A 25,567-nucleotide genomic window follows, 5' to 3' on the forward strand; every position below is an offset into this window, starting at 1 on the left:
ATAGGTGGGTAATCAGCTTGGAAAGTCCAGTTCTGCCCAGCTGTAAGGCAAGTAACTTTTGTACTATTAAAGGGAAGAAAGACAGTCGGGCTGTCTTACGCATTGCCAGAATTTCAGATAGTTTCAGGTAGATTTTGCCTCGGATATCTGCCTGAAAGTGCATCGGTAGACGCGCACATGTGCACGTGCATGCACCGGCTGGAGTTTGGTGCCTGCTTCTAGAGCAGCATTATTTGACCTCTTTGCATTTTTCCTGTTTCTTAAGAGAAGGGGGGAGCCAGGAAGAAAAAAAATAAAAAATTACAGATTATCTGTAGCAGTCCAAATTGTTATCTCGGCTCCGCAGATAGAAATCTAGAGTGACTGCACTGGATAGGATGGAGTCACTCCATAATCACACCAGCACGTATGCAGAATTTGTCCCACGTGGTGATGGTTATTCTTTTTGTCTGTCTGCACGTTTTGTAGCTTTTCATGCCCGTGCAGCTGTTTTGGGTAGAGACCTGCCCTCCAGACTGGCTAAGACCCGATTTGTACGTTTGTACCAAAATGATTTGTATGCTGTGCAGAAAGGCAGATGAGTTTATGCGGATATTCCAAAGAAGGGATTTAGCAAGCTGGACAGCATTTTGAGATGTGGAGCCTGTCCGTATATCATACTGAAATGTTTGCCTTGTTTTTATAAACACAGGAAAGGTAGGTAAGCTTTTATTCCACGCTTGCTTTGATGATTATGCCATTGAGCTGCTACGTTTGACAAACCGAGACAGAAAAAAAAGTGGAGGGAGAAAAATAAGAAATTAACACCACATTTAGTCATCTCCACTAAAAATGCAAAATGTGTAGAGCGTTTCTGCACCAAGTTCGGACTAGATCTCATTCTGCACAAATTATTTTTACTGCTGTTGCATCAACATTAGGGCTCAACGCATTCTTTAACCCTTCGTAGCCTTCTACGTGACTTGTTTTGCCTTTATCAATAGACGACTCAAAAAGCCGCTCAGGATGCACATCAGCTGTCACCACATGGACCCATGCTCAGGGACGAGTTCAGGTGTTTCGTTCCCCTGAGTTTCTCTTCAGGCGTAATTGGGATCAGTTCTGCTGACAGCTGAAAAGCTGGGATGTTAAATTTCAGCACTGTTACTAACAATTTTTGCACTTCCTAGGTCAAAAGCTTCCATGAGGAAAATCATTACAGCTTAAATCAGTGAAATAGTATTAGTTTACTTAGCGAGTAAGTATATTCTTGCGTCTCGGAAAAAAACACTGCCAATCTTTTAAGCGTGACTACTATAATATGGTGAGTCTCGGCTGTGCATATAACATTGAAATTGGTGAAGCCCTGTAGTTTGCGTCTGCTGAGGATCTGGCCCAAAGAAAAGACCTCAGGATTTGACTGCATATTGATACAAAGCAAACACAAGCTTTTGGCTCACATCGGAATAAGCGGCTCTAAGCGGAATACGTCCTATTACTGTCGACCCTCTGAGCCTGATCATTTCAATAGTTTTTCAGCCGTGCAGATGGTAATGTCCAAACCTGCGTACGGTGACTGTGTCGGAGACAGTGGCAAAACCCTGGCTAAAGTTGAGGTAAATGTCATCCGCTGGTCTCCCCCACGTGCAACTCCAGTCAGTTTATCAGAAAAAGACATCAGGTGGGTCAGACACGATTTGCCCTTGCCAAATCTGTGCTGACTGTTCCCAGTCACTTCCCTCTCCCTCACGTGCCCAGAAATGTGTCCCGAGAGGACACGCTCCATGATTTTCCCAGAGACTGAAGTGAGACTGTCTGGTGCTCAGCTGTTGGTACGCCTCCTCTTGACCACGTAACTCTGACAGATCCGGTGGAAGAGACTTTCTCCTGTGCCCCCACCGTCCCTTGCCTTTCTTCTGCAAGGGCACAGTTCAGCCGTTAGGGAGCTGCTTCACGCCAACAGGCGACAACGAGTAGTTTCTGATGCTCGGTGATCTGTTGCGTACACTGAGGTCATATTGGGTGAAACTGAGTCTGGACTTCTCGTTGCTCTGGGAAGAGATTCAGTTCTGACCTTTTTGTTTGGCCATTCTGGTCGAAAAGATTAAAACGTCAGAGCAGCACCATGGCCATCCTATTTCTTCCTTCTTTCCAACACATTGCTAGCAGACTCTCTTTCAAGGAGCTCGCCATCTGCTTTTTGGAAGACAGATGTTTAACTTACTCCTTTTTTAACCAAGAACTAAACTGGAAGCGCGTGAAATTGCTGCCTCAGTTAAAATTAATATTAATTTTGTCAGAGAATGAAGCACAGTAGTAAAATGTATCAGTGAATGCTGACTTCATTGTGTTATTAAGTATATTGGCCCTATGAAACTTGGCCAATCGTCGCAACCAGGCTAGAGCACCCATCTGCTTCGCTTGGAGCAGGACTGAGGCCACAAAGTTTATTAAGAAAAACTGCAGAACTACATTTCCATTCTGGAAGTAGCGCCAGTGTCAAAATATCTACTGAAAACCAAACCACAGGTTCTTTCCATAGCCCTCATTGCTGTTTGTAAAACGTTAAAGAAACTGAGCTGAAAAGATGCCCGTGGAGAGTTTCAGATGGGGACGTAGTCAGAATCCAAACTAACCAACCACAATTTATTTCAACCAAAATATTTCATTTGAAATGCAACCATTTTCTCACTTTGCCAAATCCCCTTGCCTACCTCTCAGTGTTTTAATACATCTGTATCTTAGCAATAAACATTGATAGATAGAAAGAAAAGAAAAGAAACCATGGCTGACAGAAACCATGGCTAGCAGAGCTGCTTCTGCCAACTGATCAAAGGCCATTAAATGGGCAAACCAGTAGTGATGAATATTCATCAATTGATGAAATAAGATTTTCTCCCCACCGTCAGCAAATTCAGGTACCGCTTTCATATGCGGAGGCTGCTGTTTGTGTGCCAAGATGTATCTTTTCAAAAGTGGGTGCTAATCTGGAGAGCCTCTTTTCCACAGATTCACCTGGCTGCCCCTGAAGAGGAAGGCTACAGAATCATCTCGAGGGCTCACAGTCTAACTCAGGAATATTGTTCCAGCCTTCGAAGTTGAAAGTCAGGGTGGTACAACTCCAAGAGTGTCTTTGCAGTTGCGTGGACAGCAAACTGGCTGACTGAAAGCCTGCTGTTGGGTGAGGTGAAGAGCTCTTCAGATCCTTCTCCCTGCACTGACTAGAAGGGCGTCACGGACACCCGGCTAGAAAACAGACACCTAAAGCTAGGTGTCTTAATCTCCACAAATAGGCACCACTCATCATCGCGAGTGCTTGTGGTGGTCCCCTGTTAGAATTTTGGAAGTACCTGAAGCGGTCGAGAATAGCAGGTCCACTGACTCCCATTTTGGCACATTGCCCTGCGCTTCTGCTGTGGTAGTTCAGAGGAGCTTTGGAAAAAAAGTCTTACTCCACTGTAATAGTGCCTTGACTTGCACTGAAAACTGGTACTTCCTTGTGTGTTTGCTGTGTACTGGCTGTGTGAACTAAGAGTCGCAATGCAAGCTTGTAGCCAGGAATATTTTCTGCACAGTGCTGAGCACACGTTTAATATGTGCTTCAAAAACTGCAATAAGATGGAGAGAAAATCACCCTTGTGGATTTTAAGCTGCTTAGTTCCAACTAAGCACAGCTTTTTGCTGCCAAACCTTGGTTCCCTGGCTAGATCAGGACCAGCAGACTGCGTTTCACCGTCTCTTACACAGAATGGTGAGGGCTGGGGGTGTTGAAGTAGCCTGGGTCCTTCCAGTGCAGCATCACTGTCCAATCTTAGGCACGCTTACTGGGTGCGCATTGCCCTACCGGAAAGGAACAGCAATGCTGTCTCAGTCAGTAATACTGGGACAGTTCCCAGTTCTGAGGCAGTCATCCCAGCAAAATGACCATGACAGCTGGGATTAGCTGGTTTCTTGTTGGTCAGCCACAGCAGAAAGCTTACAGAAAAGAGGGGTCATGCAGATTAAACCATCCCAAAAAGATAGACAGTCCTTTCAGTTCAGGGCAAGGTCTGGTTTTGCATAGTACATTGCTGAAGTGCTGCATGGTGAGCCTGATACTTATTATTAGTAGAATTATGGAGTAATTTTAGCATGCATGAGGGAGCAGGACGGAATTACAAGCTTGGACTCTGCTTATACTGATACGAGCATTAAACTATCCTGCTGGGTTTCATGGGGACAGGAACATATTGCACACGGGAATATCTCATCCACTGTGAAAACAGTCACTAAAGGCCGGAACAAGGGCAGATTCTTCAGTGGCATCTGCCCCTCGGTGCCCCATGAGAGCAACGTAAAGAGGTGGAGGATTACCTGCAGGGAGGGGAGTGCTCTGCTGCAAAGCTGGGGGGAGCAGCTCCCCCCTGCTTGGCAGGGTGCCTAAAGGAACTCCCCTGCTGTCTGCGTTGCGCTCTGGGGTGGCTGTGGAAAGCTGTAAAGCTCGTAGCCCCCTTTCCTCCTACCAGAGCCCCAGCAAGCTAACGCTGACTCAGGGCCTGTCTCGCTGCAAGCTAGGAGTGGTACGTCACTGAAAGGTGCAAAGCGAGGTCACGTGCATTAGTATCCCCACCCAAAAAAGTGCAGAGATGACTAGTCATTGAGCTATCAGTCATCAGTGGAGAACCTGGAGAAAGATCGAATGGAAGTCAGTGTCTCATTCTTAATGGTCTTGATCTATTTTAACCGGTTCTGGGTCCTTTTCCTTCTCTTTCCTACTGAGATTGGGTAGGGCAATGGTGTAACGCACCCACGTTTGGCAGTAGTAGTTGCACAGTCCTTTCACCTGGGCGTTCGGTCTAACTGCGCTGGGTGAGCTAGGCAGCCTGGACGTGTATCGCAGCACGTCCTCTTCCTGTTACATCGCTGTCCCAGTCCACTTGTGAATTACTTCTTTCCACTTCCCGTCCTGTCCCATAAATGCTATATGCAAACACATTATTATAGGGTTGTAGAAGCAGCTGGAATCTGACCATTATCTAAATAACCCATTGAATTTGATCTTTCGGATTGTTTTACCAAAGCCAAAAAGCAGAGTGTGCCTCCTGGTTGGAAATAACAGCGTCTGTAAGAGGAAGGGGTGGTTGCGGTGGCACTCACTGATGCCTGCAGTTCAAAAGGTTCACTGTCAGAACCGTTGTTTTGAGGGTGAGCCTGTGGGTGCCTCTACTTCCATCGTATTTATAATGGAAGCACCATGGCCCTCTGTCAAGGCTAGGAACACGGCTTTGCCATCGCACGTGGTACCAATGCAGTTAGATACATGGCTTCAGGGGGCCTCTTTCTTCTCTTGGAAATCAGCACAACTCTTCTGAAACCTGTGGGGTTAAACTGTAAGCTCTCTGGGACAGGATCAAAGTTTTGTTCTCTGAACAATGCTAAACTTGCTAGTGATTTGCAGCACTTCCATGGAAGAAATGGAGAAAGAATAATAGAGAAGTGCAAAAGCACTCTTACCTCAGAAGTCAGGTCTGGGAGTTTGCCGGCCGTTATTTACTAACGAGGAGCAACTCCTTACGGGTACTGGTTTGGTTTGGTTTGTGCCGTCACAGTGCTCTGGTGCTTAAAAATCTCATGTCCAGTTGGAGCTAGGGATAGTTTTTAACTTTGGGAGCCACAGAACTGCGTGTAATGAGCGTCCCACCATGTCACAGGGACAATCCATAAAGCAAGGGGTACTTGAAACCCAACGTGTTCTTCTGCAGCGCGCTCCAAAAACTGCAACAGCCGTCTAAAAAGGGGGATTCAGAGAAGGCAGCTCATGCCCCGAGAAGTCACTTTTTCCTTTCTGCCTCACACCAAGTGTCCTCTTTCTCTCTCCTTACTGGCTGTGATAGGATTGTACAGGGCTAACTTTCTATTTTAGACGCTTAACTTAAACAACCGCAGTCAAGCGGTGGGGCAAGGCTCTGGGAGCCAAATTCTGAATTAATTTTGCATAAACAGAGCTTTCTGCTAACACTTAAAAGATTTTAAATAAAAGCTCAGCAGTAGGGCGCTTGAGCTTCCATGCTGAACTTAAGTTAGTCCTTGTCTAATCCTCCTTTGCTTGAGTATGGTGTTAGATACGTGTGGTCTCTTGAGTATTTTTTTTTTTTTTTTTACTGAAGTCGTTCTTGATTTACAGTGGTCCAATCTCAAGAGTCAGGCCGCAGTTTGGTGGATGTGTTGGATATGCAAAACATCGCATTCTCGTGGCCAATTATTTGGTGCTGTAGGTTTTAGAGAGGATTCAGTTATGCTTGTTTCATTTAAAGAGTTGTGGTGTGTTGCCTTTTTTTTTTTTTAAATCACATCTCTCACCAGTAGAAAATAACATGACTGAAGTTGAAATAGCAATTCAGTTGCCTAAAGACTGACAGTTCTGCTGTGGATATAAGCCAGAGATTGCTGCTTCTGCTGAATTTTTTAGCTATCAGTTCGAATCATTTTCATTTATTCCTGCAGAGATCTGCATTGGTTTTATTATTTGCTTCCAAACACTCGATCACGCCTTAAGGCTTTAATTATGTATGTTCACTTGCACAGTTTTTATATTGCACTAATGTAAGTTTCTTACATAGAGAAGTGAAAAGTATGGTTAATCTTCCCATTAGCACTAATATTGAAATTGTGTGTGTTTGTACATGTATGGATAAAATTTTGGGATGCATATGGCAAATTTGATGCCTCAAAACTGTTTAAAAATGAGACACTGCCATGGGTTGTATTAGAGCACTCAAATACAGAAGCATATAAAAATCATTACTCGGTGCTTCTGAAAATCTTCTCTTTCCTCCCGACCTTCCAGTAGGCGCTTGTCTCTTGTAGTTACAGATGGGTTTATTAAAACTGCATCACAATATTTGTTACCGATCGCAAATTCAGTGGAATTTGAAAGGCTAGTTCAGCCTCCAATACATGATGTATTTTAGTGTTATATTTAGTGCTTGATAATGATACGCTTTCTGTAGCCCGTTGAAAATGCGAACGCCCCGTGCTGGAAATAAGGTGTGCTAAGCTCCATATACGAATCTGCAAGTCAATTTTCTTATTTCCCTTCTCCAGGTTAGAAACGAAGTCATTCTTGCAAACCACCGTATTTATAAGCTGCGAAAACGCAGCGAGGCTTCTCTTCCATCCCGGTGTTTTCCCCCAGCAGATGTCGGAGGCAAGGCACCCTTTGTGTTGCAAAGCCGTTGAAGGGACGGTGTTGCACCTCGCCGGGGCGTTGTCCGGTGCTGTGGCGCTGGCAGGGGGGGCGAGAGATTTCTGCCCTTTCGGTGGTGAAAGGCAGCAAAGGCAGGAGGCGCGTGAAATCCTCTCGGCCGAGCACGGAACGCCGTGCTGTGCCCGGCCGTGGTGGAGGAGTCCCGACGGGCAGGATTTCCCCGCCGGCTCCCGTGCAGCCCACGGAAGGGTTATGTGCCGAAGGGGTTGTGCTCCTTTCACCTGGCCGTGGTGCCTGCCCCTTCCCGTGGGCTGCAGGCTGCTGGGGACACCTCTGCCGGCCCTGGCCGGCTGCGGGGCGGGAGGGCAGGAAGCAGAGCGGCTCTGAGCGCGGCCGGCCCCCGGGAGAGGTGCGCTGAACGCCAGCACGGCCCGGCTAGCGTCGCTGCCACCTGCCTGCCGCGGACGGTGCTCTGGGTCCAGCCGACCCTGGGCTCTCCGGGGGGAGAAGGCCGAGTGCGGCGTGACGTGGGACCCCCGGTGTATTGCGATGGCGTTATTTCCCTGCCCGCAGAAGAGGCCGGGTGGAGGTGGGAAGGGGCGCGTCCCGCCGCCCCGCTCCCCGGCCGCCCCCGGGGGCGCAGCCAGCGCCCGCGTTGCCGGCGCCCGGTCCCGCTCCGTCTCCGCGCGTGTGCGCTGCCCTCGGGTGCCGGTTTCCCCTTCGCCTTGCCTCTGGCTCGCGGCCGGGGCCGAGCGCGAGGGCGGTGTGATTGGCTGCGAGCGCACGGATCGGCCCCGCGCGCCGGGGCTCACTCGCGCTCGCACGCGCACCCCACAAAAGCTCGCCCGGGCTGCGCCGGCCCCGCTCAAAGCAGGGAGCGAGCGTCGGGCGCGGGGCCGCGGCACCCCCGCCTCTCGCCAGAGCGCAGCCTGCACGGCCAGCGCCGGCGGGGACGGGCGGTTTGTTCCGTGGGGCTTTCCTCCAGCCCGCTTTTTTCTTTTTTTTTTTCCTTTTCTTCTCCCCCCCCCCCCCCCCAAAAAAAAAAGGGGAAACCCCGTCTGCGATTTATAGCGCAGCCCCATCCGCACCCCTCGCCGCCGGGGGTTGCGTCTGGCCGAAGCAAACTTCGCCGGGGGTCTCGGTCCCGCCCGCCCGCCCGCTGGCCGGGGCAGCCCGGCGGACGGGGACTCCGGAGCCCGCCCAGCCGGGCCGGAGGGGCAGGATGGCGGCGTCGACCCGCTGGGTGCTGTGCCTGTGCCTGGGCTGGGGCTGCCTGTGCCTGGCGCTGGGGGACGGGCTGAAGGCTCGCTGGGTCGGGCCGCGGCGGCGAGCTGCCCCGGGAGGAGCGCGGGGCGGCCGAGCCAGGGCCGCGGCAGGTGACTACGGCCCGGGGCTGCGGCAGGAGCAGGAGGAGCGGCGGCGGGCGGAGCGGCTGCAGCCGGGGGACAAGGTCTCGGAGCACATGCTGCGGCTCTACGACCAGTACAGCGGCGGTGGCGGGGGGCGGGCGGCGGCGCCGCGGCCCCAGGACCCGCCGGGGCTGCCCGGGCCGCACCTCCGGCAGGGCAACACGGTGCGCGGCTTCCGCCCGCTGGCTGCAGGTGAGTCGCGGGGCGCGGCGGGGCCGGGCTGCGAGGGGCCCCGCGGGCGAGGAGGGGCCCCGCGGGCGAGGAGGGGGCTCGCCGCGGCACCCCGGCCCCTCGGGAGCCGCAGAACCGCCCGCTTCGCCTCGGGCGTGCGAGCCCGTCGCGGGGGCGGCGCGGCGGGGCCGCCGGCCGGCAGCGGGGCCGCGGCTGCTCGCGGGAGCAGGCGCCGGAGCCCGGGGGGCGCGGCGGGGGCGGGCATGGCCACGGCGCGGGGCTGGCCCGGCACGGCCCGGCCCGGCACGGCCCGGCACGGCACGGCCGCTCCCCCCGCGGCTCGCAGGCCCGGCTGCGGGCGCGCCGCCGCCGCGAAGCGAGGGCAGGGCAGGGCAGGGCTGTCGGCGGGGAGCCCTCGGCGCTGGGCAGGCTACCCGAGCTGCCGCAGCCGCTCGCTGGCGGGTGGCGCTGGGCAGGTGAACAGGGTTCGGATCCGCACAACTGAAGGTAAGGGTCCGCCTGTCCCCCCGCGAGTAGCGCTCGTCCTGCGCGGAGCCGCGCACCGGGTGACACAGCTGTCCTAGCGCCCGGGGAACTTGGCGCTGGGAAGAAGATGAGAAAAGGATTAGAGAAGCGATGCTTCCTGCAGCAGCGGTCGCGTATTTTAGTATATCGCGTTTACGTTGTCTCCCGTAATTTAATTGCTGGTTTATCTCTTCAGCTCTGTGTGCGATATTCGGTCTCTGCCATGCGATATCTGAGTACCGCGTGAGGGAAGTGGAGTAATTAACATACTCTCTCTGGAGTCTCCTTTTATCGGTGTTTTGCGTGTGTAGCTTCTGTCGAAACCAAGGGCTGTTTTGCACGTGACAGAGCAGTAACGTGCTTTGGCGATCCTTTAGACTGTCTACAAAGTGCGTGTTTTGAGACGCTGGTGACAGTACTGGCAATTAGGGGCAGCGGCAAATGGGTTTAGTTGAAGCGTAATTCGTGCATGGTAAATACTGCATCTCAGCGTCTTTGGCGGTGGCATTTTGATCTCTCCGTGTTTACAGACTGGCATGCACAGGTAGATTTATGGAAACATAAAGTTACTTTTCGTAAGGGGGTGTGTGCGTGTGTGTGTGTATTTAACAGCATGTGTGTATGGATGTGTGTATGGCAACATCCCAAAAGAACTGCGTCCTAGCAGAAAGGGAAGATGGCACTGTCTTGGCACCGCATCCCCCGACTCCAGGGTTCTGCTTTTTGTGCATCTGACCTCTGCGAGGGCTGAGTGGAAATGCCACAACCCAAACAAGACCCTTGCTGGGATACCCTTCCCAAATCCACTGCATGCCAAAAGCTTGCTGTTTGTATGACAACTGTCACGCCATACACAGCAGCCCGATTTGCCAGTCTCTTATTTTTCATTGCACTAGTGGATCGCCCCCATGGCTTTTTCACAGACAAGCATCTGTCAGTAAAACTGAGTGTTGTCTGGGCGTTTCAGTGACCTGCATTGATTCCTTCCTCTCCCAGAAAACTGAGAGCTGGGTGCCAGACTTTCCTTAGGTTTCTTTGCGAGTCATTACTTCTGATTCTTCAAAGGCAGCAATGTCTATTACAGGATAGCTCTGCACAGAGATCAAATACCATGGATAAATGAATGGCTTTGGTGTCTTAGGATTCAGCCCTATAAATGCTTTCCGTCATATGTTACTGCAAGTAACATTTCTGCCCACGAGAGAGGCTTTAGAGGCGTAAGTACCCTGGTTTTGGAGGATGGAGAGCTGGGACTCCTCGGCTCCTACAGAGTAACTCTCTTGTCTTTCTAACGTGACCATTTTTTGCAATATGAAGTCTAATGTACGTTGCTTTGTTCTGAAATATGCAGTTCCCTCACTGAAAGAGGGGAAGGTATAATAAAAAAAAAAGGGGGGGGTGTGTAATAATCCCAGCAGAGCGATATTTGCTCCTTTAAGTATATCTGATTAAAGATATTTATTGTTCCAAACCTAGAAGGCCTTTGGTTGAAATCCCATCTCTGTGGTCTTTCTGATTATGTTTATACTCTCACTTGACATTGGGTGGCAGCAGTCCTATAAACACACTATTCACTAATCCCTTTCCTCCTCCTCCTCTAATACTTTCACAGTTCAAGTGCCAAAGCAATAAATTGGAAGTGGTTATAAGTTTTTTGACACTTTTATAAGTAGTTATGCAAAATATTTAACCAGTTAGCTGTTGTCTTTCTCTCACCGTAGGCAGCAGCAGCTCATTTTGTGTGGTTATTTATGGCAGAGAAGCGCCTTTCCAGAAAGCCCTTAGATGAAACATTCCTCAGGGCGGTGAGGGGAGTGAAAAGGCTTCTTCTGGTTTCTGACTTCTTCCTTGCACCCGACTGCCTGGCCAGCCCTGCGATGGAAACGGCACATCGACAGCATTTTCCCTTTCGCGGTAGTTTGTTTCCAGATCCTCTGCTCTGACTGTTGCACTCCGCGGCTGCAAATTTCAGTCTCCCACAGGCTTCCCCTTGTCCTTAATGTGGCTGCATCAGTTAAATTAATAAATGATGTTGCCGTTACTCCTTCAGCACGTTTTACCATCCCTGCTGCCAGCCCCTTCAGGAGACAGCTTTTTGTCTGCGATGAGCAGAACTTCCCTAGGAGTCTGCCTGTTTCTCCTGCATCTACAGCAAAAGGCCTTGAAGGAGATCTTTAGTGATTTCATTTGCAGCTTAACCGCACATTTTGTAATTTAATCGTATACGTTCTGGAGAGAAACTGTTTCTTTTCTGAAACACCACTCTCAAATGTGGCTGTGAAACCTTTCTGTCCTCGGTTTTCCCCTTGGAGGGCTTCTGGGTTTTCTGCAGCACACGGGAAAGGCCTTTCCCAGATCCTCCAGGTAACGCACCAGACAAATTTTTGAGACCCCGCAAGATAGAGTGTTGTGTGGTGAGACCAAGAACTGGTAGGATTTGTTGAAACTCATCCTTGTTTCTAGTCCAAGAAAAGCAGTGTTGTGTACGGCAGCTGCGGTCTTGCAATGGACAGCCAACAAGAAAGAACTAAGACATGAATAGTCAAAAGAAGCATCCTAACAACTGTTACATGCAAGTTTCTCTTTCTGCGGCTCAGTCCTCCGAGGGCGTAGGACGAGAGCTTCAGCCCTGCATGGCCACCTCTGAAGTTTCCATGCTACGCTGCCCTGAAACCTCTCGCGCACCAGATCTCACGACTAGGCCGGATTATTAGTGGTCTGTTGTTTGGGCTGGGGGCTTTGGCTTTTGATTTTGATGAACGTTCATGTGGTCTTCTAATCAGGGAAATCTGTTTTCCGTTGATCTTGCTAAATTATCTTAAAACATAATTGTTCGCTTTGAGTCACTCAAAAAAGGAACCTCTGATGCCTGTGACAAAGCTGAAAGAAGCCCCAGGCCCCAAATCCATTACAAGTGAAGTAAGGATGTACATCATTCACAGTATATCTAGTTACACCACAGCACTGTTCTCTCTCATTGACTTAACTCTTCTAACTTATGCCTGTGTATTTGAGTCAAAGGATGTTCAGGCCGTGATTTCTGTGGAGCTGTGTCATTGTTGTGGGATGTTTCTGGGATGACAGTAGCATCCCTTGTCTTGCTTAGGCCAGGTCTCAGTGAGCTCTGCTTCAGTAAAAATCCTAAGACAGAGCCTTTTCGGGTTCTTTACCTGTGGGTACCACAACAGCGAGTGGTTTTCCATCCCTTGTGACCCTTAAAAAGACAGCTAGGAAGAAGGTCAGATGATACGTGAGTTAGGGCAGAATACTTCGACGCTTCTGGCAGGCGTACTCTTAAACTACGGTCGAGTCTGTGCATCAGTTTCTGCACACGACCGTTCTTTTCTCCTGCCAGTTAGTGAAACCGCTGAATGACCAGACCTCCAGCTGATACAAATCTGCTTACCTTCAGTGCTTCCCGTAGAGGTGTGCTGATCTGCGACTTCTGAGGCTCAGGATCTGGAGGAAAGATACAGCACGGAATAAATAAAAGAGAGCGGAAAGATAAAAGCCTCAAACGCAAGACTTTCAGTTTGCTTTTGAAAGCACTTTTAATCGTAGCATCGCTAAAGGAACATGTCTTGCAAATGAGTCATTTAAAAAACTTGACCTTAATTGGAGGGTGCCGCTAACAATGTTATAGTAAAGCTATACAGTCAGAAATTACTTTAAACTCTTTTTTATTGACTGAATTTCAAGTAATTTTAGGTATTACACCTACCCTTAGGCCAATTCTTGTGGTTTAAGAACTATGTTCTCCTCCTTTTCAAAACGCCTTTCTTTGCTTTGTTGTGGTTATGAAATGCCCACGCAAACAGGGGAAACCAAGTACTGCACAGGGAAACCGGCTAGTCACCGGCCGCCATCAGCCTGCAAAACCCAGTGCGGGCCAAATTCTGGCCTCTGAGCTCTAGTAACGTTAAGGGTCTTTTGTAACGAGAGCTTTAAAAATATTCAGGCAGGAGACGGGGGGGGGGTGGGGGGGTGGTTTTGAGGGGTTTGGGGAGTTTGTTATTTTGGTTTGGTTTGGTTTTTTTGCTGTACCCCTATAAATAAAATGCAAGCAGCAACATCCTGGTAGTTTTTAGGCAGAAGGAACTTGAAAACCGTTAAGCTATGGTTTGTCTAAGGCAAATGGGCAGGATCTGTAGGTTTGGCCTCTCAGGACCAGAACCAGAATTTTAATTTTCTGGTTTCTGTTACCGCCTGTCTCGCTGTGCTGTCATGCACATGGATGACCTGTGCTCACAGTCCCCAGTCGGTCACAGTTTCTAGAGCATGTCGCTTCACACGTGAAGGATTCTGGGGTCAAGGGGACAGACTGCACACAATTTGGTTTTCATACAGCCGACCTCCTGCCACCGGCTGAAGTGGAATTAATCGTGTCTGTGAGAAGGAGAAGAGTCAGCTTTTCTTGTTCCCCTTCCCAGATTTGTGTACTTTATTGATGCAACCTCCTTACTTGCTTAGCCTATGCTAGCTTCAAGTTCGATACTACGTTTAGTTTTCAGACCTGCTGTGGTCTTTCTGCTTAAAATATATAGAAGAGAGATCATTTGCCCGCTGTGCAGCACATTTAGGATGCACAGTGTGTATATTTGTGGTTTTCATATCATAAAATCCACACGTAAGTTAGATCCTGACCATGCACCATTGCTGCTTCTTGAAGTTCTTAAGTAGTTCATAGCTTTAATCAGAGTGGTGGACTTTTTACTTTTTTACATCAAGTTGCTAGCTGCTATGACCTTACCTGCTTTGCTAAAAGAATTAATAAAACCAGCTTGACACCAAGTCCTATGCTCTTTAAAAAGAGAGGACCGGATCCTATATTTTTCTTTTGCGAAATATTCAAATTGCTAAGGGGGAAGCAGCGATCAAGTAAGAGCAAAGGTGGGAGAAAAGAAGAAATCTGGCTTCCAAATTTGTGTTCCTGTTCTGGAACTTGTTCCCATTTCCAGCTCTGAGTGAACTTTTGTAGCTGGGCTATGAACCCATGAAAACAAAGTTTTACAACGGAAACACTGATACATTCTTAACTGTGCGCTGGCACAAGGGCGCCACTTTAATATCTCATTTAAATGATGGCTAATGATGACTATATAACTCAATAGTCCTCGTTATTGCATCCTTTTTCACCCGTGGGATAAATTTGGCAGTCCATAAAAATGTCAGTGCATCCTCTATAAAGGTAAACACACCGCATGTTAACGGACTCGTTCCAGCTTGTTGATGCCTGGAAATGCCCCTTGTAACATGAATATGTTCATGCCGGTGATGTCAGTCTCCACAGACCTACTGCTTTTTCTTAAAATACCTTTTTAGTGCCAGTAACAGGCAATCCATACAGCTGTGGGTTATTGCAGGAAGGTGAGGAAGCATGGGCCGTGCCTCTGAAGATTTGGTGGGTACAAGTGCTTCAGCTGTAGTGCTGTGAGCTGGGTCGCTTTCTAGTCTGAGCTATCAGTAAATAAGCTGGCACCTCCGATAGCCCAGACAGCGAGTGATGGCACACCCTGACTTGGCGTCCGGGTGACAACCACCTGTGTGATAGAGTAAGGCTTTTCTGCTTTACGCCTGGAGAGACCGTACCTTCCCTCTTCCTCCACCCCAGAGAGCTCTGTTGTCACTTGTGCAGGAGACTGGGAAAGTGACGCTGGCCCAGTACAAGCTCTGCCATGGTGCTACTGGGGTCTGGGTTTTGTTCGAGCAAGGGGAGAGCACACAGGTGAATAATGACTCGCATATGGGCCGAGGAGGCCAATAAATCTGTAGCCTGTCTATTTAACTGCATGTACCTTCCAAATTCTATTCCACGTGAATACAAACAACGAGACGTTCTCCTTGTCAAGTACCTTTCTGCCCAGCTCGTGGCTGCCGCTCCAAAGCTCCACACTGTAGAAGCGAGCGATATTTACAGTGTAGTGATGCTATGTCTTACCTATTGCAATTCAAAAGAGCTCTGTCATGCAGAGCTTGGTCTTGAAAATTCCTCTTCAGGCTGGCAGCGACATACGGTGATCCCTTGAAGGGGAGCAGAGATTGCCATTAAAATCTGGCCTCAGAGTATCTGGAAGGTAGCAGCGTATTCCTTGCATATAGCTCTGTTGCACATACTTTCCCTTTGCTTGTTTCCTCTTAAATCTTCTCCTCCTTACATGCTTTGTTGCTGCGAAGTCTTCTGCGTTTCCTATTTTGTACTGCAAAAGAGCAAAGCTGAGTTAGCAGAACTCACTGTAAGTAAGAAAGAACTAAAAGACTTAGCTCAAGTAGCGGTGCTCGGATAGAAATCTGCTGCTTGCAGAGTTGGGAAGTGCATCGAGTGAGCCAGGGAAGTTACCGCTGCTCAAATAATACTGAGTTGCCACCGAATTGTATTGCATACTGCTGCAAATGAGTGTGAGGTTTACTAAGTACGGCCGCTCAGAGACAGCAGACAGAACCTTGCCAGGCAGTAAGGTGGTGGACCCGACTGCGAGTTCGCTCCAGCGGCTGCCTGCAGCGCAGGGACACCCAGCGTTCGTAACATCTTCCCACCGCTGCTGGATCCTAAGAGCCAGCCCAGGCAGAGGGGGACCTTCTGTCCAGCATCCCTCTGAAGGGTCATATTCAGCATCAGGTCTTCGTCTATATCTGCAACAGACCATTTCTTGTCTGGGCAGCTAGCACGAAGAAAGCTGCTGCAAAGCTGCTGTTTTCACCGTTTTTGTTTGATACTGAAAACGTAAGAGAAAAGCTATTGTGATGCCATAATCTTCTGGGGCATAGGTTTCTGGGCCTGTGTTTTACTTTCCTTCACCTGCAAAGCTGACTTTATCCCTCTAGACCAATATAGGGCTTTGTTGCAAGGAGATCTTGTTGCCTTTGAGACCTTAAAGGTCTTGTTGTAGAGGGCAAAATGGCCAGAGGCCTTAGCTGGGCTTAGTCAGTCTGCCTCGTTCCACCAGCTGCTGAGCAGTTGTCGATGGACTTCACCCTGTAGTTTGGCCCCTTCCTCCCCTCCATTGGACATGGAGCTATTGGTGGCAGCCTCCTAGGAAATACCATTTCCTGGACATTGACAAGGTATCAGAATTAAAGCCCTACTTAGATTTGGCTTTGGTTTTTGTTTGGGGTTCTTTGGGATTAGCGAGGGGGGAAATCAGTCAATCAGACTGTTTAAATGAGAGGTGTTATCAGTGTCATTGTAAAGACTAAAGCCTCAGCTCACGTCAGTCAGTAAAATTTCACTGGCGCCAGTAGAGGAAGCTGGATGAGGCTCAGGGAAAGCGTCCCGCATCACAGTGAAATTTGGTTAGATGCTACTCGATACCTCCTGACGCTGCTGAAAAGTCTAAACGATGCTCCTGACCTTGGCTAATAGTTTAAACTACCTTATTGTCGGGACAGAATTTCAGCGGTTCCTGTCCTCTGGGTTTAAGGACAAAGTTTCATTTAAGTGAAATGAAATTTTCCTGAGGAAAAGGTGCATTTGTAGATATTTTAAAGCTGAATCTTCCTTGACGTGTCTGTCATTTTTAAGGGTAACGATTAGCCTGGGGAATGCTTATTTCAGTGCATTGCTCACATTTGAGAGTCAGGTATCACTGTCGCACAACAGATGTGTTTGACACAGTGTTCCTAAGTTGTGACAGAAACCCAGGTCACACAGTTGGGCTTTTCTGAGCCGGAATCCAGCAAATCCGAAGGCATCTGTGCTGACCACCAGTAACTGGCTTCAAGATGATTTTGCAGACTGAATGATGGGAAAACTCTTCAGAGCCATTTGAGCTTGGAGGTCATTCGGTAAGAAAACAGCACCACCTGCTGCAAGCACTTACTCCTGGGTGCAGAGTTAAATACTAAGAGTGGCTTCTCGGGTTTTGCTTTTAATCAAAACTATATATTCCTCCTGTGTCTGTTTCACGCCATCTAGGGTTTCTGTATAAACAAAAGCAGCTTGTTTTGTGTTCCACTACAATATGCCAATTTAGAACAGGCAGTATTTGTTAACCGGAATTCTTATTAAAAATTAAAATCAAAACTTGTCATTCAACGTACAACAGTGATTCAAATAATAACTTCTTTAACAGGCGCTCATGAGACATCATAAATTCTGGTTCCTATGACTGATGTACTTAGTACTCTGCCAAATTACATATTAACCTTATTATATTAGTGATTACAAACCAAGGGGAGGTCAGGTCCTCATATGTGCTTAGTACAAATGTAATAAACAGCCAGTTTTGGCTTGAGGAATTAAAAGTAGGATTGCATTCAAATAAAATCTAGTTCCCCAGGCATAAGTAGTAGCTAGAAATTGGATGGGTTTGGCACGTTAGTTAGTTTTCATCTATTGGGAACTTACCGATGTGATCCACCATCGGGTTGGGCTGCATGTGTAAACAAGGGTGTCTTCCATAACTGATTGGGCCTCTTTTCCCCTGTGTCACTGAGAAAAGTGTATGTTGTTTTTCCCTTAATTTCATGAAGCAATGCATGTGATATACTGGGGAGAAGGGATCTGTCTTTCTAGTGAGACCGATTCCTGCTTTTTTCAATGTATCGGTTAGAATATTGATGAGAAAAAAATGTTTAGAAGAAGAGGCCACTTGGATCGTTGGGGTGGGGATGGGGAGGCAGAGGGAGGATACGGTCTTTTGCTGGACTTACCTGCATGGCGTTAGCAGTTGGGCTATCGCAGGCTGGAAGCACAGAAGGTCACCCCGAACGTAAAGCTGGCAAAATCTTTGAGAGATCAGTACTGGAAATGATGTTTTCACTTGCTTGGGCAGGGGACTTACTGCAGTGTTTTGAGGGTGGAAGCAGGGAGGCTGTTCTTCCCTAGTCCATGGGCATCTCTATGCTTGTCATTGCTTGGAATAAAAAAAAAAAAAAGAGCAAAACTCTTGCAAAATTCCGTAAACTATAACGTCTCTTCGGCCTCCAGAGACAGTTTTGGCATGCCGTGATGTCAAAGAAGCGTTTAACTCCGTGTTCCCTTGTTTTCCTAATGCGTTGGGTTGTTTCCAGCCCTTTGGGGGGCTGCAGACCATACCTTTGCTTTACTATATTTGACTTTTCCATACAGCCTGGTTTTATAGCTCTCAATAGCACCTTAACATTTGAATCTATATTTCTCTCACTCTGAAGGACAGACGTAACTGCAGTCCAAGCAGGAAATTTTAAAATAAAAATTAAACCTTACCCCCAAGCCTTTCTGTTGCACCCTACAGGGGATTAAAGTAGTCAGCCATCTGTTTTCACAGATCAGCCTGTGTTAGGAGTGCATCTTTGGCTTTGTGCAAGATACATGCGGTTAGGTTGACTTCTCTGATGTCACAGCTGCGGAAACCCCGCTGTCCCCCGCGTCCCTCTAATCGATACACCAACATCCCGACCATGAAGAAGGATTGTCCTTGCCTTGTTTCCCTCTGCACAGAGGCAAGTGGGTGCGTTTTGCCACCACCACCCCCTAAAACCAAGACATTGTGGGTTGGCTTCCTTTTGGTTATTGGGCTTGCTCCAGTACTGTCCACCTACCTTCAGCTATACTAGGAAATACTTTCTAACTCTGACGGGCATGAAAATTGATTAAATGCCCTAGGTGGAATGACTAAATTTACCCAGTGTAATTGAAGCAGTCCTGGGCCTGACTATTCTAGAGGGAAACTTGGCTTGCAATTAATGTCTGACTTGGCCAAAAGGCTGTCAGGCCAGCTTGTGTGTCTTCAGCTCATTATAAATGGTGAATTGTCTCTTGCTCCAGAGCTGACACCCAAGCCTTAAAAATGATTAAACGGTGCTTCTATCCTGGTGTTTCTGTCTCCCCACATCTTTAAAGGCGAGCCGCATTCCTTCTTTGCGTGCAAGGCTGTTGTTAATAACTTTATACTTCCTTCTGTGCCCAACTCTAACCTTGCCGTTGTGAAGGGCTCTGGGTCATGAAGACCCAGCTGCACGTGCAGAGGTCACTGACCACTTGAGGGGCCGATGAATTGGTCTCACTGTAATGGAGGAATGGTTAATATCGAGAGGAAACATCCTTTGTCACACAGGATTTCAATTTGTCTTTTCGCTTAGCTTTTGAAATACGTACTACTTTCTATGTTTGCTTTCCTGTTTTGCATCCTGATATTCATAGGTAGCTGCACCACGTTACATGGGTTTGGGTCCCTCTTTAATAGTCTCTTTGACATCTTCAGAAGCGAAGAGCAAAGGCCACACAGGCCCCAAAGTCCCTGTCTTGTAGGTGAGGCCCGGATCACAGTGGAGCAGAGTGGAAGGCTTAAAGGAACCAGCTAGGCTTTTTTTGCATCGAATGGCTTGGCAATCAGAGCTTAAGTGACTTACCTGGCAGCACACTGGAATGCCTGTGGCAACACTGAGAGTCACGCCCCGTTTGAATCCAGGCTTTCCCTCTTCCTCACTGCCACGTTGAGCCTCTACTAGCAGGGAAGCAAATGTTTTCTTTCCAGCTGAGGCTGTGGCTCAACCGGATAATGGAAGCTTACAGACAGTCCAGTGCCCAGCGAAGCCAGTGGGAGCCTTTCTCCAGCTTCGGCTAGGTCTGGGCTAAGGCATGGTTCAGTGCCATTGATGTCCCATTGATGTCCCAATTGTCTTGGGCAAAGAAAGACAATTCTTTAGTCAGGACAGGGTAGCCATAGTCACCTAAGTGCATTTTGAGAGGGAGGGTGTTGGAAATGTTGCAGAAAGAGGAAAACAAAAGAGCAAAACCTTACTATGGTGTCGCTGAAATTTCTGGATGACAGATAAAGTCTTCAGTGCGTCTGTTACCAAGCTGTGTTCCTGTGACCTAGTTTGTTTCCTGAAGTCAGAGGAGTAGTAGGAGATGCGTGAGTATTTCTGGATGGAGATAGGTATTACAAGGAAACCAGATTGCAAGCGTGTGATTTACGGTCAGCAGTTTACCAGCTTGGGCGTTTTTCTGAATGGTGGCCTAAACCTGTTCCCACAGCACTGCATGAAAATTTCCCACGAACTTAATGTATAACCTAGAAAGCAATGTGCTTGGTCCTTTCTCTATAACGTTTTGAAATGCCCGTATTCTTATCTAAGTATTTCTTCTTCTAGGGAGCCCTGAAAGCCAGGAGATGTATGTTTTTAACTTGACGTCACTCACCGAGTCTGAAAACGTCTTGTCAGCTTCGGTGTATTATTATATTGGTGATCTGCTGCATGCTAAGTGGAACTGTTCTCAACCTGGAGGCTGTTCTCGTCACGGGCACAGGAAACCTGAAATTCAGATACATCTTTCAGTTTGGACCTTTCCTTCTGTTGGGAACCAGACTCGGAGCCTCGGACATTTCCTAGTAAATGTCTCCACTGCTTACCAGGATGTCCTTTCCTGGCAGTGGAAGGATATCACTCGCCTCCTGCATGAAGCAAAACAAAACAATGAACTCCTGATCAGTGTCAAAATGGATCTGACCAGCCATCACCCCTGGAAAAGGGCACCTTCTCGCCATGAGCCCTACATTCTGATTTATGCCAATGATTCTGCTATTTCAGAGCCAGAGAGTGTTGTCTCTAGTTTGCAAGGGCACCGTCATCCTCTGGCAAGGGTCTTTCCCAGGCCAGAAAACCACGTGAGGAGCAGCCTCGGGAAGCGGCGGCGAAAACGCTCTGCAGACGTCCTGTTGCCATTGCAGAATAATGAGCTTCCAGGAGCCGAGTACCAGTACAATGAGGATGAGAGATGGGAAGAGAGAAAACCCTATAAAACTTTGCAGCCACCGTTAGCAGAGAGGGCAAAGAGTAAGAAAAAACAGAGGAAGAATCACCACCAGAAGAGCCAGACTCTCCAGTTCGACGAGCAAACGCTGAAGAAGGCGAGGAGGAAGCAGTGGAATGAGCCAAGGTATTGTGCCCGGCGCTATCTCAAGGTGGATTTTGCAGACATTGGCTGGAGCGAGTGGATTATTTCCCCTAAGTCCTTCGACGCCTATTACTGCTCAGGGGAATGCCAATTCCCAATTCCAAAGGTACGGTCTTTATTGAATCTTTTGCACTGTCTGTTACTGTAAACTATGCGTTTTCTTTCCTGCGTCAGTAGAAGGCAGCTGGTCACCCGTTACGTGTTTGGATCTAGTAAATAAGTGATATCTTTGTCTCGTGCTGCAAGGAGTAGTGGTTAGAACAGCTAGTAAAAATACAGGCTTGTAAAGGTAATTAAAAAAATATTACATGGTATTAGTTTTTTGTCCAGAACCCAAATTGCCATAAAACATTTCCTGAATAGTGCTTATGATGTGTGAACTTGTTATTAACCTGTTTAATAAACATAATACAAGCCAGATCCAGAAAATTGCTTATTAGACAGTAGTCGTTATGCCTCGAAGGAGTCTCTGCTGCCAGACCCACGCTGGGGTCAGTTGGCATAGCACGCTCTAGGAAAAAAGTGTGCCTCGTGAGGCATGACTGTCACGGTGACGGAGATACTCTGTGGAACTATAGGAGCGGCTGGGACGCTCGAAGTGTACGCAAAAGAGTCAGATGAATCACTTCTATGACAGACCAAATGGATCCAAAAGCAATGGATCCTGGCCAACTGACTTCTGAAATATCCTCTGGTTTTTATGAGATTGTTGCATGTGAGTACCAGGAAAGGGTCACGTGCTCCTAGCCCTGTGATTTTGGTGGATGAGCTCAGCTCCTTAAAATCAAATGCCCGATGTCATTATTAGCAGCATGGACTCCCCTGGAGTCTACCGAAACCTGAAAGGAGGATGTGGTATTTGAGGCTGGTCTAAAATGAGGGGAACGCACAAATAACACCAATGTCAGTAAAGGTAGGGCTTTTGGTCTCGCTGCAACCTCACATTCAGGAGTCTTTATTCCTGTCACAGTGAGGCCTTAGCAGTTAGTTCCGAAATTTATGTGGCATTTCTGCGGCATTTCAGTGGCTTAAGGACCCAAGGGAGTCACCCTTTGAAAACGACGGGTGGAGAAATGTACCAGGGGGCGTGGAACCCAGGGAAAGCAAGCTGAGGAAGGCAGGAGTCTCTCTTTGAAGGAGGAGATGACTTACCCGACTACCTCCGAGTGCAATGGCAGGCTTTCAGGTTTCGGATCAAAGGAAAAAATGAAAGGGAACAGGAAGAGATAGAGTCATTACCTTTGAACACATTGCATTGGGCCTTTTACTTTATTGTTGATGGGAACCGTGCTCTGTCAAACCAGTAACTCAGCATACGGGTTAGAAATTTTAAAAGCGCCGGACCTGAACTTCGTCAATTCTAACTTTAAGGACACATAAATTATAAAAATGCCTGCTGTATCCCTCTGCTTAAGACTGGATTAGCATTTCCAGTTGCAGCTTTAGGTATAAAAACTTCATCCTAACCATAAAAGAGTGTTGCTCTGATTTTTGTTTAGGAGAAAATGGTACATGATACTTAAACCAGAAGACTTCAAGTAATGCAATTCAAAGGAGTACCAAAAAAAAAGTGTCTCCAGCTCAGCTGATCCTGGCCTCTAAAATATTCTTCACTTAAAATGAGATGCCTGCTATGGGCTACCATCAGCTTTACAAAAGAAACAAAGCAGAGTCAAGTACGCATTGGACAATCAGGGATTCTACTGGAGGACAATTTCAGTCAAGTTCCTCTGTATTTCTGATGATAGGGAAAAAAAACAATGTGTAGCAGCTTCTTGGAAGGGCTTGCGGGTATCTCATCGTAAGTCCACAAGTGTTTAGGTTCCCGTTTCCTAAGGTTATCGGGTCTGGCTCTTTCGGCTCTGAAAGAGGTAAACAATAGTTCAGGTGCTGATGAACTCCTAGGATCTAGCCCTTGCTAGAGAATAACCATTTCAACCCAGTCACTAGAAATTTTTTTTTTTTTTTTCAGTGGGCAGACATGCAAAATAGATTTCTACTTTCTGAGGCAGAAAAGCTCTCTTTTAATAGTCAATACATAGCATATATTTCAGGGTTAGCCGATGCCTGATGCAGAGACTGGGAAGAACCCCCCTTTGCCTGTAGAAGAGTCTGGAACAAACCTCAGATTGCTCAATAACGTGCATGCTCAAGAGCAAACAAGGCTTTCTCAAAAACTGTTTTAGTTGTAGTGGTTTTAGAAGCCCTTGTTACTGGTCTCTCCTTGCTCCGACTGAAATCTAATCCTGCTGAGAGCTGATGGGAAATAACAAATTTAAGACAGAAGGCAAGCCTCTCTTCAAGAGTCGAGGTGAGACTTTGAGAACACAGATTTTCTCCAGCAGCAAAAAGTGTAATGTATCTTCATGGAGACGAAGAAACTCTCAGAAGCCAAAAGTAGCATAACGATAAAGAAGCACTGTAATAAAAAGGTTCCTATTCCTTACACAGAGCCTTTGTCAGCACCTGCAACTGGAAAATCCTTAACGTGCTCTATAACCTCAGGGCATAATTCCCAGAGTCACTTCAAACCTCTGGAAAGAAACACAATGAGCCATACAAATGCTCCTGCAAGTAAAACCCAAAAAATCCTGAGATGAGTTTAGTACCAGTGGTTCTGAAGAGGCAAAAAGAAGTTTAATTGAAGTTTAAACTTAACGTTTGACAGTCTGAGGCATGAGAGGGAGGTACGAACAGCACAGACGGCTGAAGGGTAGTTAACGGGTATCGCTCGGGTGAAAGAGCGGCTCCAGTTTTGTCTGCGAGTTGTCCGTCTTGGGGTGATTCCCCTGATGTATTAACACTGCGCATCAAAAGGTTTTCTATCGTACAGAGTCAAACTTTTTCCTGCCAAATTAGGGTTCTGCTTTCCTGCAGATAGTAGCATTGGCCTCTGAGATGTCATAGTTTAGCTCCATCTTCTCAAAGAAGTAGACTTGCACTATTGGCTACTATTATCATGGTAACTAAGTCTAGCAGTCCCAAAGGAGTGTTCTTCCTCCTCCTCTTCACCCCTCTGCGCTACCTGGGATAGGCACGTACACACTATCAGAAGTGGTGCCTGCCCCGGGAAAAGCTTATAGTAGAAAAAAGGTGAGAAATAAACAGGAGAGATGGGTAGGCAAATAAAGCACAGAGTTTAAACTACTTTGCTGACGTGAAGCAGAAGGTCAGATTGCCATGAACTAAGCCTGTAGCGCGGGCCTGCAAGGCCATAACCAGGACACCTACAAATTCCTACTAAAAGGCCGAATCCTGCCTTTTTGTGTGAAACTCTCTAGACTCCGCTGGGTGAAGAATTGTAGCGGCAGAGCATTATAGTTGTTTAGACACTGTGAAGCTGAATATTTGCTGCCATGCACTGCAGAGAGAGCTAGTTCGTTGAGAGAGCAGGTTACTGAAACCCGTTGTGAGTCTCCCTGAAAGCAATTGGTAGATTTCTGTCCGTGTTGGAATTCAAAGTGTTCCTTTTGCTTTTTTAATCGCAAAAACCAAAATGACCTTGTTTTCCAAAGAGAATGGAAAGCTAAATTATATAAAAAGGTGAAGCGAGCATCTTCTAGAGCCATGTGTTATTCTTGAGCCTTGCATAATATGTGGTGCTACTAATAAGAGGGTGTTTGCAAAATGATACTGTAACCATCAGGCAATACCAAACTAATCTGTGCCTATGGGTATATCACGTTCCCTTGCTGAGGGCGAGCTCCTGAAGTTGACAACCTGTTGGGTAATGAAGAACAGATGTGCCTCTTACCGCCCCCTTTCCCCCTCCAAATTTTCTGGCCTTAGCCTTTCCCTGATTTCAATTAGCTGGTTTGACTGCATGTGTTGGGCTTGCGTAATGCCACAGAGCACACAGGCCAGGCAGACCCTCTCCCAGGTCAGGAATGAAAGCTCATAACTGACATCATTTGCCCTGCTCATAATACATCCCTAATGACATTCAGCAGGGCAGCGTGTCTCCCAAGGATGCGTGCAGCTTAGCAGGTGCAGCCTGCGCCACAGCTGGACTCATTCACAGATTTGGCAGTCCGGACTCGGCTCGGCATTTTTGCCTCCCACTGCTCCTCTCGGGCTCCCCTGCTTCTCCCCTCCTAAAAGGAAATCTCTGTCTGCTTTTCATGACCGTGCGCTGGACAGAGCGTAGGCGGCCCTCAGGCAATGGCCTAACTCACGCCCCTTGTGCAGGGCTTTATGCCAGTTCAGTACTCCGAGGGGATTTCGGTTTTCTGAGAAGCACACGGCTTTGGATTTTACTCCGGTCACGGTTAAATTCCCACTGGCAGAAGCAGAGTTATGCCAAAGCTGGTTATCCTCAAGAGCGCACCTGAAGGGCCAGGGGCATTGTATTCAAGAGGGACTTCAAGTCAGTACGGAGGATATCCTGTATTGTACGATGCCCCTATCAAAGAGAGAGAC

The 25,567-nt window shown here is 47.8% G+C and overlaps 1 protein-coding gene across 1 annotated transcript in view; it reads left to right on the top strand.

The window, feature by feature from the left end:
* BMP3 (bone morphogenetic protein 3) overlaps positions 1-25,567 on the top strand; it is a 293,266-nt gene that overhangs the window by 260,313 nt on the left and 7,386 nt on the right. The window contains exon 7 of the mRNA XM_072861545.1: positions 20,344-21,254. Within this exon, the coding sequence (XP_072717646.1) occupies positions 20,364-21,254 (891 nt within the window). The 5' untranslated portion in view covers positions 20,344-20,363. The remainder of the gene's footprint in view (positions 1-20,343; positions 21,255-25,567) is intronic.

This window comes from Ciconia boyciana, chromosome 5 (assembly GCF_034638445.1).
Source record: "Ciconia boyciana chromosome 5, ASM3463844v1, whole genome shotgun sequence".
Lineage (NCBI taxonomy): Eukaryota > Metazoa > Chordata > Aves > Ciconiiformes > Ciconiidae > Ciconia > Ciconia boyciana.